General features: G+C 53.1%; 1 protein-coding gene across 1 annotated transcript; it reads left to right on the top strand.

The window, feature by feature from the left end:
* The first annotated feature begins 754 nt into the window (after positions 1-754).
* On the top strand, positions 755-11,799 carry IBA57 (iron-sulfur cluster assembly factor IBA57). Its single transcript, XM_079771183.1, has 3 exons — positions 755-1,131; positions 9,931-10,271; positions 10,590-11,799. The coding sequence occupies exons 1-3, from the start codon at positions 791-793 to the stop codon at positions 10,979-10,981; spliced, it is 1,074 nt and encodes a 357-aa protein (XP_079627309.1). The 5' UTR covers positions 755-790; the 3' UTR covers positions 10,982-11,799.
* Positions 11,800-14,305: the final 2,506 nt, after the last annotated feature.

Here is a 14,305-nt window from a genome sequence, read left to right as displayed (position 1 = left end):
GCTGAACTGCTTGCGGTGTGGACCTCCTGCGTGTGCGCACCTTTGGTGATCAGAAGTGTCATAAGTGAAAGGAGTGTGAGCGTAAACAACACACAGGAGTGGATTTTCATGCACAATGCCAAGAGCAGAGTCTTAAAGAGACATGTGCACACCCATGTCTATGCAGCACATTCACAATAGCCAAGGGGTGGAAGCAACCCAAGTGTCCAGCAACGAGTTAGGTAAACAAAAAGTCAGGGGATGTTATTCAGCCTTAAAAAGGAAGGAAAGGCTGACACACTGTGGATGAGCCTGGAGGACATCGTTCACAGTGGCATCAGCAATCACAAAAGGATAATACCACATTATTCCTCTCATATGAGTCCCCAGAGAAGTCAGGTTCACAGAGAGAGTGGAGTGGGGCAGGGGGGTGCCAGGGGTTAAGGAGAGGGGAAATCGAGTTTGATGGGTATGGTGTTTCAATTTGGGAAGATGAGAAAGTGCTGGATGGTGGAGATGGCTGCACGACACTGGGGATGCGCTTAACGCTCCTGAACTGTGCACCTGAAAAGCGCTGAGGCGGCAGTAAGAGAGCAGAAACTGCTCAGAAAATCCACGGCAGGCCAGGGCAGGCGCGCCGAGCCCGGAACGGGATCCGACCCCGGCGGGCAGGGCGGGGCGTGGGGCTGACGACCAGCCCGAGGCCCCGCCCCATCCACGTCCCCGCACTTGTCCCGCCCGCCGCCAGGGGCCGCTGTGGAACCCACCCGTGGCCGGGTCGCTCCTTCCCGCCGCCGTGCTCGTGCCCAAGATGGCGGCCGCGGCGCTGTTCCGGGGCGCGGCTCCAGGGTGTGGCGGACCTGCCTGGCGCTGGCGGCTGCGCGCGATCTCAAGGCACCGCCTGGCCTCTGGCTCGGGCGGCCACGGCAGCGACCCCGCCGACGGCGCGGCCTGGGCCTGCTTCCCGCTGGGCCAACGCGCCCTGGTGCGCGTGCGCGGGCCGGACTCGGCCCCTTTCCTCCTGGGGCTGCTGACCAATGACCTGCCGCTTCCGGTACCTGCGGACGGTGCGGCCTCGCCCACAGCGCGTGCGGGCTACGCCCACTTTCTCAACGTCCAGGGACGCACGCTGTATGACGTCATTCTCTATGGGTGAGTGCGGATTGTGGGGAGAAGGGGAGTCCGGGGAGGCGCACCTAGGGGGAAAGTGGGGAGTCAGAGGGAAGAGGACCACCCAAGCGAGTGGTGGGGAGCTGGGAGGAGGGGCATTTATGGGAAGGGCACCGGAAGATGGGCGGTAGCCTGGGGGAGGGCTTCCGGCAAGGCTTCCGTAGATGGGCGGGAGGGGCACCGAGGGGCGGGCCCTCCAGGCGCCGTGGTGGTGGTGGTGGTGGTTGCTGGGCGCCCCTGCACCTGCCCTTCCCTTCGGTTCAGTCTTGCCCCGGTCGCCCTGTCTTCATTGCCCGGAAAAGGGAGCCACGACTGCAGGGAGTGGCTTCTGCGTGACCGGCTTGTGCCACGACTTTCCGAGTTGTGCGGTGCCCTCCGCATTTCCCTCCCAAATCTCCCTGTAGCCAGTGATATTTCCCTCCCAAATCTCCCTATATCCAGTGATATTTCCCTCCCAAATCTCCCTATATCCACTGATATCCGTGTTTGGTGTTTTACATCAATCCGGGGACATTACCATGACCTACGTGAAGGTCCTGGGGACCGCCCACCAGCGCAATTCCAGTGTCGGGGATCGTGCTGGGCCTGGGCCACGCAGCCTGGGAACTGCCGTGTCCCCGCCGGTGTGGACGCGGCTGCCTCTCTCTCGTTCGACTCGCAGGGGAGCTCGTTCTGTAGCCGCTTGTTGAGAGGTGGATACTGCGGGTGGACTTGGACTCATTATAGCTCTGCACGTGGTCTTACCTGATGGTTTGACCGGAATAAAACTCCAGGTGCAAAACTGTCACGGAGAATTGTGAAACCATAGCCTGTCTTCCTGAGCTGGTATTTCTGTTGAGAAGCTGAATGCCTTGTTTTGGGGCCCTGAAAGCTTGTAGAGCAAGCATGTCCAACTCGCGTTTGCGGCCCAGCCAGTATAACGGTATGTAAGAGACGTTTTAACAAAAATGTCGTGACTTAGTTTTACAATATCCTGTTGTACATACTTATTAATAATGAACTACAGCGTTCGCTAATGACTGATGACTATCATCGTGTTGCATTCATTTCCCTTATGTGCCTTACGCGCAGGCGCACCATTTCTCTCCACTAATACTAGCAGCGAATATTTTAGCAGCAATGGCCACATATGTCGTTAGTCTTGGACTGACTTGTTTGGTGTGTGCAACAGGAGATATTTCGCTTTCTGAGAACAAGAAAAATAGGTTTATTTGCATTACGCTTATTTGTGCAGTTATTCAGTGTCTAGTAATTTAATGTTCAAGAAAAATATTAATTTTTATTAAAATGTCCTATTATTTTATGTTAACGATGACTCATTTATTTCAGCCCTTTGTGTTCAGCATGTCTCTCTCGAAATAAACCTACGTTTCTATGAAAATTGAAGCTTTTGTTTTTTTGCAGCCCACATAAACATAAACCTTGTAATTTGGCCCGTGTTAGCCTTTGAGTTTGACATGCTTGTTGTAGAGGCTCTTCATCTGATGATTATTTTGGGTCTTCTTTCCTGTGGTGTTGCCAGAAGCTTGGTGGGTACTGTGGCAGTGTAATGGGTCAGTAAGGCAGTGTAATGGGTCAGTGGATGCTGCCATGCCCATTTTTTTGCATACTGTCTGGGGCTACTATGTCCTGGATCCAATAGATTTGTGATAGACACCCTGTGGCCCAAGCCCAAATTGTCTATTATCTGGCCCTCTACAGAAAACATTTGCCACCCCTGCTGTGTTCCATTTCAGAGATGCCGTCGTCTTTGTCTCACATATCTTACTACATTCCTCTAATTGCAAGGTTTTTTATTATTATTATTATCTTGAGCCCTCTATCAGTAATTTTCAGTAGCATCTATTTCAGTCATTACTCTCTAATTTATCAGCATTGTAATGATGTGTTTTTTTTTTAAAAAAAACCATTTTTATTGATTTCAGAGAGGAAGGGAGAGGGAGAGAGAGAGAAAGAAACATCAGTGATGAGAGAGAATCTCTGATTGGGTGCCACCTGCATGCCCCGTGCTGGGGATTGAACTCAAAACCCAGGCATGTGCCCATGACTGGAATGGAACCAGAGACCCTTTAGTCCGCAGGCCGATGCTTTATTCACTGAGCCAAACCGGCTTGGGCTATAATGATGTTTTGATTCTCAAATTTCCTTGCTGTGTCTGCTGTCTGTCTTTAGATCTTTTTGCCTTTGTGTTCTTTTTACGAGTTTATATTCTTGCTAGAGGCCTGGTGCACGAAATTCGTGCATGAGTGTATCCCTAGCCTGGCCAGCGATCAGGGCCGATCAGGGCCTTCCTTCCCCCAGCTGCCAGCTGCTGGCCAGGGCCTTCCTTCGTTTCACACCACCCCTTGGTGGTCAGCACATGTCATAGCGAGCGGTCGAACTCCTGGTCAGTCGAACTCCTGAGGGGACAATTTGCATGTTAGCCTTTTATTATATAGGATAAGTTGCTCGATGGTGTAAAGCATTTCTTGATTTTTCTTTCTTCATACTTTCCCTGTAGTTTGGAAGGTCAATGCCTAGCCCTAGCTTCTGTGCCAGCAGGTCCTGTCCCAAATATCAAATTTGTGATAGCAGATTTGGCATCTCTTTCCAGATGTTGCTTGTGTCCTGATTTTACCTAGAGAAAAATTTGTTTTTCTCTCCCAGCTAATTCCTGAGAATGGGATATCATTCACTGTTCGGTGTGCTAGGGAATTGGGGGCCAATGTGCTGATACTTCCCGACCCTAGTTTAGAATGGGTCTTCATTCCATCAAAGACGTCAGAGAGGTAGTGGCGTTGCTTCCCCTCAGCAGTGGAGGGAAGGGGTGCGGACATGCCCCGTTCCTTGGATGGGTGCTCTTGGAACTGGGGGGTTGGTGGGTGATGTCCAGATTCATCTTCAAGTTCTCTTCTATGATGTGAGGCTTTGGGGCCAGAGACCACTCTCCTGCCCTGCCTGATACCTCTTTTCCGGCCTATCCCCTCTGGTTAGTTCATGGGCTTAATTCGTGTGCTTCTTCCCACCTGGTTGCTGTTGGCCGTTTACCTTTGTCTGATCTCTTTGGGAAGAGGCAACACTGGGTCTGCCCGCCTCCTTGGAGGCCCATGTGCCCTCCTGCTTTCTCTGTGTTAGCTCCCTACCTGCTGTTTTCTCTGCATCCCCCTCCCCCCCCTCTCTCTCTCTGGAATTTTTCATTTTAACTCTCACGCTTCTAATTTCCCATCCTTGAGTCATTTCTCAGAGCACCCTGTTGTGTCTTGGATGCAGCAACTTCTGTCAGGTGTAGCTTTTTGTTTATAAAGTAGATTTTACTTACATCAACCTTAAAAATAAAATAGCCTGTTATTTTACCAGCATAATGAGTTTATTTTGGAATAGCGGAGGAATTGCAGCTGGGGACATGCAAACCATGGTGAAACCATACACAAGTCTAGAGAGAGGAGCTACTTTTATTTTTTTATTAAATATATTTTTATTGATTTCAGAGAGGAAGGGAGAGGGAGAGATAGAAACATCAGTGATGAGAGAGAATCATTGGTTGGCTGCCTCCTGCACACCCCACGCTGGGGATTGAGCCCGCAACCTGGGCATGTGCCCTGACCAGGAATCGAACCCTGACCTCCTGGTTCATAGGTTGATGCTTAACCACTGAGCCATGCCAGCAGAGGAAAGGAGGGAGTTGGCAGGAGTTGTTGTTCCTTGGAGGAGAGCAAGAGTTCGGGGTGGTGGTAGCTTCTCATTGGCTGAGTGTGGTGATTCTGTTGCTAGGCAAAAAGAAAAATCTTCCTTCTTTCTGTTGGAGTCTGCAAAAGGCAGTGAGTGGAATTCATAAGCACTTATGCTTAAGGGCTTCCTGACCGTGATTTTAATGAGGTGTTTCTTTATTCACTTTCACGCTTTTAGAGCAATTTTAACAAAATTGAGGGGAAGGTACAGAGATTTCTCATACACACATAGTGTAGGAAATACCCACGGTCAGCATCTCCCACCAGAGAGGTGCATTTATTACATCTGATGAACCCGCATGGACCAGAGTCCATAGTTCCCATTAGTAGGTTCAGCCTTGGTGGTGTGCATTCTGTGGGTTTGGACAAATGGGTAAGGGCATGTATCCAGCATTGCAGTATCATAGAGCAATCGCCTGTGCTCCACCAATTCATCCCTCCCCTCCACCACCCCCTGGCAACCACTGGTCTTTTCACTGCCTCCTTGTTTTTGCCTTTCCCAGAATGTCAGAGAGTTGGGCTGTGCAGTATGTGGCCTCCTCTGATTGGCTCCTTTCATTTAGTAATACATATTTAAGTTTCCTCCATGTCTTTTTAAAAAAATATATTTTTATTGATTTCAGAGAGGAAGAGATAGAAACATCAATGATGAGAGGGAATCATGGGTTGGCTGCCTCCTGCATGCCCCCTACTGGGGATCAAGCCCACAGCCTGGGCATGTGCCCCTGACCAGAATTGAACCTGGGACCCTTCAGTCCACAGGCCAACACTGAGCCAAACCAGCTAGGGCTTCTCCATATCTTTTGAGGCTTGTTATAGCTGATTTCTTTGTAGTACCAAATAATATTGGTTGTAGCACAGTTTATTTATTTGTTCACCTACTGAAGGACATCTTGGTTGCTCCAAAGTTTTGGCTATCTATATATATAAAAGGCTAATATGTAAAGGGTCCCCTCGGGAGTTCGACCGGGAGAACAGGAGTTCGATTACTCCCTATGACGTGCACTGACCACCTGGGGGCAGCGTGGAACATGGCAGGTGACCAGCAGCAGCAGGCTGTGGCAGTGGGTGCTGAGGGAGAGAGAAAAGGAGGAGGCAAGGAGGCGGGGAACCTGATCCATCCTGATCGCCAGCCAGGCCTAGGCACCCTACCTGTGCATGAATTTTGTGCACCAGGCCTCTAGTCCTATATAATAAAAGCGTAGTATGCAAATTGTCCCCTCGACCGGGAATTCGTCTGGGATTTCGACCAGGGGCTGGGGCTGGCCAGGGGAAGGAGGGAAACCCAGCCAGCAGCCACTAGGGACCCTACCAGTGCACAAATTTCATGCACTGGGCCTCTAGTTATGAATAAAGCTGCTGTAAACATCTGTGTGCAGGTTTTTGTGTTGACATTTTCAACTCCTTTGAGTTAATACCAAGGAGCACAATTGCTTATAAGAGTATGTTTAGTTTTGTAAGAAACCTTTCAAAGTGGATGCACGATTTTGCATTCCACCAGCTCTTGTTGCCCTATATCCTCACCCATGTTTGATGTTATCAGTGTTCTGGATGTTGACCATGCTAGTAGGTGTGTATTTGTGACCATGCGTGGATACCCATGTGACCTTGAACAAGATGGAGCTACTCTGTCACCACTAGGCTCCCTTCTTCTTGCCATCCCCTCAGCCCTATAGACCCTTCCCCGTTCTCCCTCCATCTCTGTGATTATGGCATTTTAGGAATGTTGTACGAATGGTCACTGCCCATAATGTCCTTCATCTCCGTCTAGCTGGGATCAGTGGTCCATCCTGTTTGCTTGCTGAATAGTATTCCATTAAGGGGATGAACCACAGTCTTTTTAACCTTTCTCTCACTGAAGGGCAGTTTGGTGTCACTTTTTGGCTATCCTATATAATAAAGAGGTAATATACAAATTGACCATCACTCCAACACACAAGATGGCCACCTCCATGTGGACACAAGATGGCCGGCAGGGGAGGGCAGTTGGCAATCAGGCCAGCAGGGGAGGGCAGTTGGGAGGGACCAGGCCTGAAAGGGAAGGCAGTTCGGGGTGATCAGGCCTGCAGGGGAGGGCAGTTAGGGGTGACCAGGCCTGCAGGGGAGGACAGTTGGGGGGGGGGGACCCAGGCCTTCAGGGAAGGGCAGTTGGGGGCAACCAGGCTGTCAAGGGAGGGCAGTTAGGGGTGACCGGGCCAGCAGGGGAGGGCAGTTGGGGGTGACCAGGCCTGCAGGGGAGGACAGTTAGGGGCGATCAGGCAGGCAGGGGAGAGCAGTTAGGGGCAATCGGGCCATCAGGGGAGCAGTTAGGCGTCGATCAGGCTGGCAGGGGAGTGGTTAGGGGGTGATCAGGCTGGCAGGCAGAAGCGGTTAGGGGCAATAAGACAGGCAGGCAGGCGAGTAGTTGGGATCCAGCAGTCCTGGATTGTGAGAGGGATGTCTGACTGCCCATTTAGGCCTGATCCCGGTGGCCTAAATGGGCAGTCGGACATCCCTCGAGGGGTCCCAGATTGGAGAGGGTGCAGGCTGGGCTGAGGGACACCCCCCGCCCCGTGCACGAATTTCATGCACCGGGCCTGTAGTTATGGATAAAACTACTAACATTTGTGTATAGGTTCTTATGTGAACACAAGTATCCATCTCTGGTAAGTGCCCAGGAGTGCAGTGGTAGCTGATGGTAGTGCTCAGGTGGTAGTTGATGTTTAGTTTTATAAGGACCTATAAACCATTTTCTGGAGCTGCTGTACTTACATCCCCACCAGCAACACTCTGTGGTCAGCTTCCCACATCATCGCCAGCATGGGGTGGCACTGTTTTTATTTTAGCCCCCCTGACCGCCTAGTGCTGAACCTGCTGGATTTAGTGGGGTTTTTTTTGTTTTGTTTTTTTGAGAGAGAGAGGGGGGAGAGAGAGAGAGAGAGAGAGAGAGAGAGGAGAGAGAGAGAGATCTTATATGTGCCCTGACCAGGGATCGAACCCACAACCTTGGTGTACCCAGAGATGCTCTAATTAACTGGGCCACCCGGCCAGGGCCTGTCCCTGCTGGTTTTGATTTGTGTTTGTATCTGAGGAGTGACACTGAACTTCTTCTTTTTTTTTTTTTTTTAAATATATTTTATTGATTTCTTACAGAGAGGAAGGGAGAGGGATAGAGAGCTAGAAACATTGATCAGCTGCCTCCTGCACACCCCCTACCGGGGATGTGCCCGCAACCAAGGTACATGCCCTTGACCGGAATCGAACCTGGGACCTTTCAGTCCGCAGGCCGACGCTCTATCCACTGAGCCAAACCGGTTTCGGCTGAACTTCTTTTCCTGTTCTTATTTGTGTCAGCTTCTCTGAGCTCTTCTAGCTGTTTCTTCTGGCTGCTCAGCTGACCTCATTTTTGACGTTCTGTGAGGACATTTGGAAGGTGAGGGGTCAGCCTGACTTGCTGTGACAGGTCCTCCCCACCCTCCTCTCCCTGTTACTCTGTTCCTAGTGGTCCTGTGGCAACTGGTTATGTGAGACAGGTGTATGGACACCACAAGGTGTGTGCATAGGGTGAGTCCACTGAGATCTGGCAGCCAGTTGATAGGCTCCGGGGGAGGGGAGGGCACCAGATGATGGCCTTTCACTCTTTTCCCTGCTCCCGTCTCAGCTGCCACCATTCTGGGACTTTGCTCAATCCACATCTGCAACCCGGACCCCAGTTGTGGCTGGATGGCTCCACCTAGCCTCGCTGTCCCCCAGCCCCACACGTCTAGTGCTGCACTAGCCTCTCCTCTGTGCTTATCTGTCTGAAGGAGCCCGCCATCCATCTGGTCAGCACATCAGAAACCTGGGGTCATTTGTGTGGCTGTGGGCTGCCTGGGGTGTGGGTTTGATGGTTCTCGGGCTCGCCTTGGGAAAGTGGGAGGTGGTGTGGTGGTTAGGTGTGGCCTCAACGCTCCAGAGGGCCCCCTACCCCAACCCAGCCCTAGGACCCTGGCTTATGGGTGGCTTCTGGGGCTGGAGGAGGCAGATCTGTCCTTAGAGTGGGCATCAGCTCCTTTCTGCCTCACCTTGCGTGTCAGACACAATCTGCTGGCCGTTGGCATGTGCATGTCTGGGCCCGTGGCCTGGGTGGGAGGGGTGTGGAGGGGTCCTGCGGTGGCTGTGGGGTCTCCTGTGTGCACTGCACTGCACAGTGGGACCAGAGGATTGGGGGGCTGAGGCCGGGTTCTGCATGCTGGTCGCCACATTGTAATGCCCTGTGGACCCACCCCCGCACTGTTATTGGTGGAAGTGGGGTTCTTTTTTTAATTTTGTAAAATTGATTTTAGAGAGAGAGGAAGGGAGAGGGAGAGAGAGATAGAAACATCAATGAAAGAGAAACATCAATCATCTGCCCCCTGCACACTCCCCAACATGGGACGGAGCCCACAACCCGGGCATGTGCCCTGACTGGGAATTGCACTGGTGACCTCTTAGTGCATGGGTCAATACTCAACCACTGAGCCACACTAGCCGGACAGGAAGTGGGGTTCTTATGCCCCCAAAGGAAGATGAGACATGGTAGAAAGCTTTATTTCTGTACAATTACATCCCTGGGTTTCCAAAGTCCCATTTCCCTTCGTCCACTCATGGAAGTGTAGCTGGGGTTTCAGTAAAACTAGAAGCAAAGCAGTGTCCGGAGTTCCTTTCCATGTTGGAGCTGGTCCAGTTCAGCATCAGGCTAGTTACAGCCCATTAACCCATTGGGTGTGGGTCCACGTGGCCGTGGGCCATGGGGTCAAATACAAGGAAGCAGGAGCAAAAGAGCCCCACACCACAAGAGAGGGGATTATATGTCCCAAATCCCTGCCCCCCCACCATGCAGTGGCCACACCCATTCTGGCCAATGACTTCTTCTCCCAGGTGTGATTGACAGGGAGAACCTTCCCTGTCACCCACCTTTACAGGGCATGCGTCTGTCTGCCCTTTGTCCAGTCCCTTCCCAGTGCTTTGCAGGGAACATGCCTACAATGCCTGGCCTCCCCTTTGTCAGGGGAGTAATGACTGGTTAATTACAAGGCGTCACCGCCACAAGCAGTGCCACTGTTCCTCCCCGCAGGCTCCCGGAGCACACTGACCCATCTCCCACCTTCCTCCTGGAGTGTGACAGCTCGGCGCTGGGCGCGCTGCAGAAGCACCTGGTGCTGCACAAGATTCGGCGGAGGGTCACGGTGGAGCCCTGCCCTGAGTTGCACGTTTGGGCCGTTCTGCCGGCTGCTCCTCAGGAGGTGGGTGGGGCTGCGCCACTGCCCGAGCACCAGGGCTCTGCCATCCTCGCCCGCGACCCCCGCACCACCCGCATGGGCTGGCGGCTTCTCACCCAGGACAAGAGCCCTGCCCTGGTGGCCAGGGGCAGGCTCAGGGACGTCTGCGATTATCACCGGCACCGGTACCAGCAAGGTGTGGGGGCACCTGGGGACCAGCGGAGACTAACCTGGTGGCATGGGAGGGGCTGGAATGCAGGGCCCAGTTGAGAGCTGGGAGGCACCGGGAGGAGCCAGGGGAGTGGGCATGGCTGGGGTCAGAGAGGAGGTCTCTTTTCTAGCAAATAGGATTGAGGACCAGACAGCCCCCTTGCCAGGGGACAGGGAAGTGGAGGCAGGCGGAGGATGGGGCGCTACAGAGGGGGGAGGGGCCATGCCTGGTCTCCCTTGGCTGAGCCCTAGCCCTGGAGGACACGTCAGCCCTCACCTTGTTTCTCCCTTTCCACCCCCACAGGTGTTCCTGAGGGGGTCCACGACCTGCCGCCAGGAGTGGCCCTGCCCCTGGAGTCCAACCTGGTCTTCATGAACGGTGTCAGCTTCACCAAAGGCTGCTATGTGGGCCAGGAGCTGACCGCCCGCACCCACCACACGGGTGTCATCCGAAAGCGCCTCTTCCCCGTGCAGCTCTTGGGCCCCCTCCCTGGGGGTGGCATCACCCCTGGCACCACGGTGCTCACTGAATCTGGACAGGCTGCCGGCAAGTACAGGGCAGGCCAGGGGGATGTGGGGCTGGCCCTGCTGCACTCAGAGAAAATCAAGGGCCCTCTCCACATCAGAACCACAGGGAGCGGCCGGGTGGCCCTGACTGCCTCTGTGCCGGACTGGTGGCCCACAGCCCCCAAGTAGCCCTGACGTCCCTGCGCTCCCACTGAGTGCCTCTGTCCCTGCACACCTGCGGGCCGGCCCTGCGAAGACATGCGTCCTGGGAAGGTCCCCAGTGTTGGTGGGACTCGTGCGGCTGCGGTGTGCCAGGCCTTTCCAGCCCACCATGCTTCCGCCTGACACCTGCCTCTGCTGGCGGCTCTGCGCTGGGGGCGCCAGAAGCAAGCCTGGCGCCTGCCACAGCTGAGCCGAGCCCCATCTTCCAGCACACCCAGACGGGGTTCCAAACCGTGTAGCTCTGGAGGCCTCTGCCCATCCGCCAAGGACAGGAGTGAGAAGCTGTGCTTGCCGGCCTCCCCCCGCCGCCTGCACCACTCAGCCTGCTTCAGGGCAGGCCTGGCACCGAGGCGCTGTAGCCAAGGGAGGGCAGGGGCAGGTGGCTCTGGGAATTGTCTTCCATGCGGGCTTGGGGCATGTCTCAGGTCAGGAATCATGTGGCGGGTGCGGTGGTCGTGTCGGCGGGTGGAGGCACGGCTGCCCACAGGCACCACAGAAAGTTCTCCAAGTGCACCTCTGCGCTCGGCGCTGGCCATGGGAGCCCTGGCACATTTCCAGCGGGCACTCCAGCTCCACAGCGTCGGCCCCTGGTGGCCTGGGCAGCCCCTCCTCCTTCCCGAGCCTGTGTGCGGAGAGGAGCGTCTGCTTGGCTTACCACCGCTGTTTGCTGATGTGACCAGGCCCCCTTTAAACCACTGATGTGCACCCTCCCACTGCAGTGTGATTGGCATTATGGGTGCCCCACTGGTGCCCCAGAGTGAATATTAAAGTTTGACTTATAAGCAGCTCATGTGGAATTCTAGTTTCATTTTGGTGGAAGGTGCTGGAACTTGGTTTTGTGCAGACTGGATATGTCGAGGTCTCCCTCAAACAGCCAAGCTCACCAGATAAAATAGTTGAGCAGAGTTCCAGTCCCAGTTGGACCGACAAGAAGGTCAGAGGCCGGGGCTTTGGGGGCTCGGAGCTCTGGTCTGAGGTCCAGGGCCAGGAGACGGCCAGGCCCACCCCGGGAGGAGGGCCAAGTGGGGAAGGAGGCATCGTGGTGCCTGGCACGGTGCCAAACCCCTGCGGAGAATCTGCAGCCAAATGTAGGTTTGGAGTTGCCACAGGGAGAGATGGGGAGCCTGTGAGGGGAAGGGGGCCCAGAGTGGGACTGGGGCATTGAAGGTGAGGCAGACAGGGGTGAGGGAGATGGGGGAGGGCCCAGCCAGCCCCCAAGGGCAAGGCTCATCCTGACGCAGGTCTCCTGGGCTGGAGGAAATTAATTGTGTCAGCTTCTGGACAGGAAGGCATATAAACAAAGGACTCGGGAGCCCTTGTGCTAATGGCCAGGGCAGTCGCCTCTCGCAGCTCTGCCTCTGGCACCTTCTTTGCATCTGTTTTCTTTTACTGAAATGTAGCCCGCTGGCTAGTCTTGACACCGGTGCTGAGACCTTGGCTCAGGAGTCCAGTTCCCTCTGTCTGTGTGACCTGAGCCTAGAGGCCAGCCTTGCAGGCCAGGCCGTCCCTCTTGGGTGGATGTGCATCCACAGCCGATACCTGGGCTAAAGACGCATGCTTCTCACTGGGCTGCGGTGTTTGTAGCACATCAGAGCCCTGGGCAAGAGTCTGAGCCATGAGAACATGGAAAAGGAGGCTGGCCAGGGGTTCTTTTCAGCCCGGGGCATTCCTAAAACCGTCCTCAGGGTTCCCCAGGTAACAGGGACCTTAAAATATTTGGTTCAGATTCCACATTAAACTTAGTGCTCTTAGAAGGAGACTGCCACACGTGGTCAAACCACAGAGCTGTCCGAGAAACGTGCAGAAGGCTTGGCCCCTAGTGATTCTGGAGTGGCCTCCAAGTGCCAGTTGGGTCCAGTCTTCACATCTGCCTCAACTTCACGAACCCCGCTCCATGAAAATCGGTGCAGGTGCCCAGAAGGCTCTTAGATAGTTTTCGCATCTGCTTTAGTTTATTTTATAAAAAGTGTAGCTCAGCTGGTGTCGCTCAGTTGGTTGAATTTCATCCCATGCACCAGAAGGTCGCCGATTGGATTCCAGGTCAGGGCACATGCCCAGGTTGTGGTCTCGACCCCTAGTAGGGGTGTGTGCAGGAGGCAGCTGCTCGATGTTTCTCATTGATATTTCTCTCTCTCCCTCTCCCTTCCTCCCTCTGAAATCAATTTTAAAAAACTAAAAAAATTTAAAAGTGTACAAGTTCTGAAAAATAGGTGGTCATAGTAAAATACGCCCCATCCCCCCCAAAAAAATAGCCCTGCAAGGTAGTGTTTTTAGGAGCCTGGAAGTGCAGGTGTAAAACTTACTATGGGAACCCTCATCCAACTCAAGCTTTCCATAGAGAAGGTTCTAAGGACTAAATAAACCTTTATTGCTAAAACGTCCAGAGGAACTCAGAAACACTCAACCCCCAAAGAAACAAGGTCAGCAGAAAAACCCACAAATTTTCATTTATCTATAACCAGACACACTATGAAAAATGTATATTACTATATTTAAAAAAGTAAACTAAGGAATTGAATATTAGTAAGAGCAAGAGACTGAAAAAGGAGAATTTCTATAAATAAAATATTTTGAAAATCCATGGATATAGTTTTTGAAGAATTGGGAAACTGAAAAAATGACCCTCCAATGAAGAGCTGGTCCTAGAATGGGCACAGAAAGAGGGAAATGAGGATGGAGTGAAGAGGGGCAGAGAGGGATATAACTGATCCAAGGTGGTGGGTGTTACACAGGAGAGGAAAAGACATGGGGCAGGGGTGGTGGCTGAGAACTTTCCAGAATTGATGGAAGTCATTTTTTTTTCTTCAAATCCTGACCTGAGGATATGTTGAGAGAGAGAGAAAGAAAGAGAGAGAGAGAGAGAGAGAGAGAGAGAGAGAGAGAGAGAGAGAGAGAGAGGAAAACATAGATGTGAGAGAAAAACTGATGGGTTGCCTCCTGTTCATACCCCGACCAGGGATCAGGCCCACAGCGTAGGTATAACCTGACTGGGAATTGAACCTGCAACCTTTTGTTGTACAGGTGTTGCTTCAACCAAGCGAGCCACCGGCCAGGGTGATGGAAGTCATTCTTAGACTCAGGAAGCCCAGTAGGTCCCCAGCAGTATACAGTCAAGCCTTGGTTTTCTAATGTCTCGAACAGTTCAGTTCTCAACCAAATTGTTCGCGGAAAACATGTCTTGGTTGTTGAACAAAACTTCAGTTCTCAGCTCCACAATCCTTTCGTGCTGATACTTCTACAACCAGTCCCATGTCTCTCAGGTGACAAAGGAGAGAATGTGCAGGTATGAGT

The sequence above is a fragment of the Cnephaeus nilssonii genome (genome assembly GCF_951640355.1).
Source record: "Cnephaeus nilssonii genome assembly, chromosome: 5".
In the NCBI taxonomy this organism is placed as follows: domain Eukaryota; kingdom Metazoa; phylum Chordata; class Mammalia; order Chiroptera; family Vespertilionidae; genus Cnephaeus; species Cnephaeus nilssonii.
The sequence above is the reverse complement of the archived record's forward strand: the minus strand, read 5'-3'. Positions and strand labels throughout refer to the sequence as shown.

Bases quoted from the DNA above. Each gene is read 5' to 3' on its own strand.
- IBA57 (XM_079771183.1), top strand. From the start codon at position 791: ATGGCGGCCGCGGCGCTGTTCCGGGGCGCGGCTCCAGGGTGTGGCGGA. The intron at 1,132-9,930 runs GTGAGTGCGGAT...TCCTCCCCGCAG, and splicing joins TATGACGTCATTCTCTATGG to GCTCCCGGAGCACACTGACC. The intron at 10,272-10,589 runs GTGTGGGGGCAC...CCACCCCCACAG, and splicing joins CCGGCACCGGTACCAGCAAG to GTGTTCCTGAGGGGGTCCAC.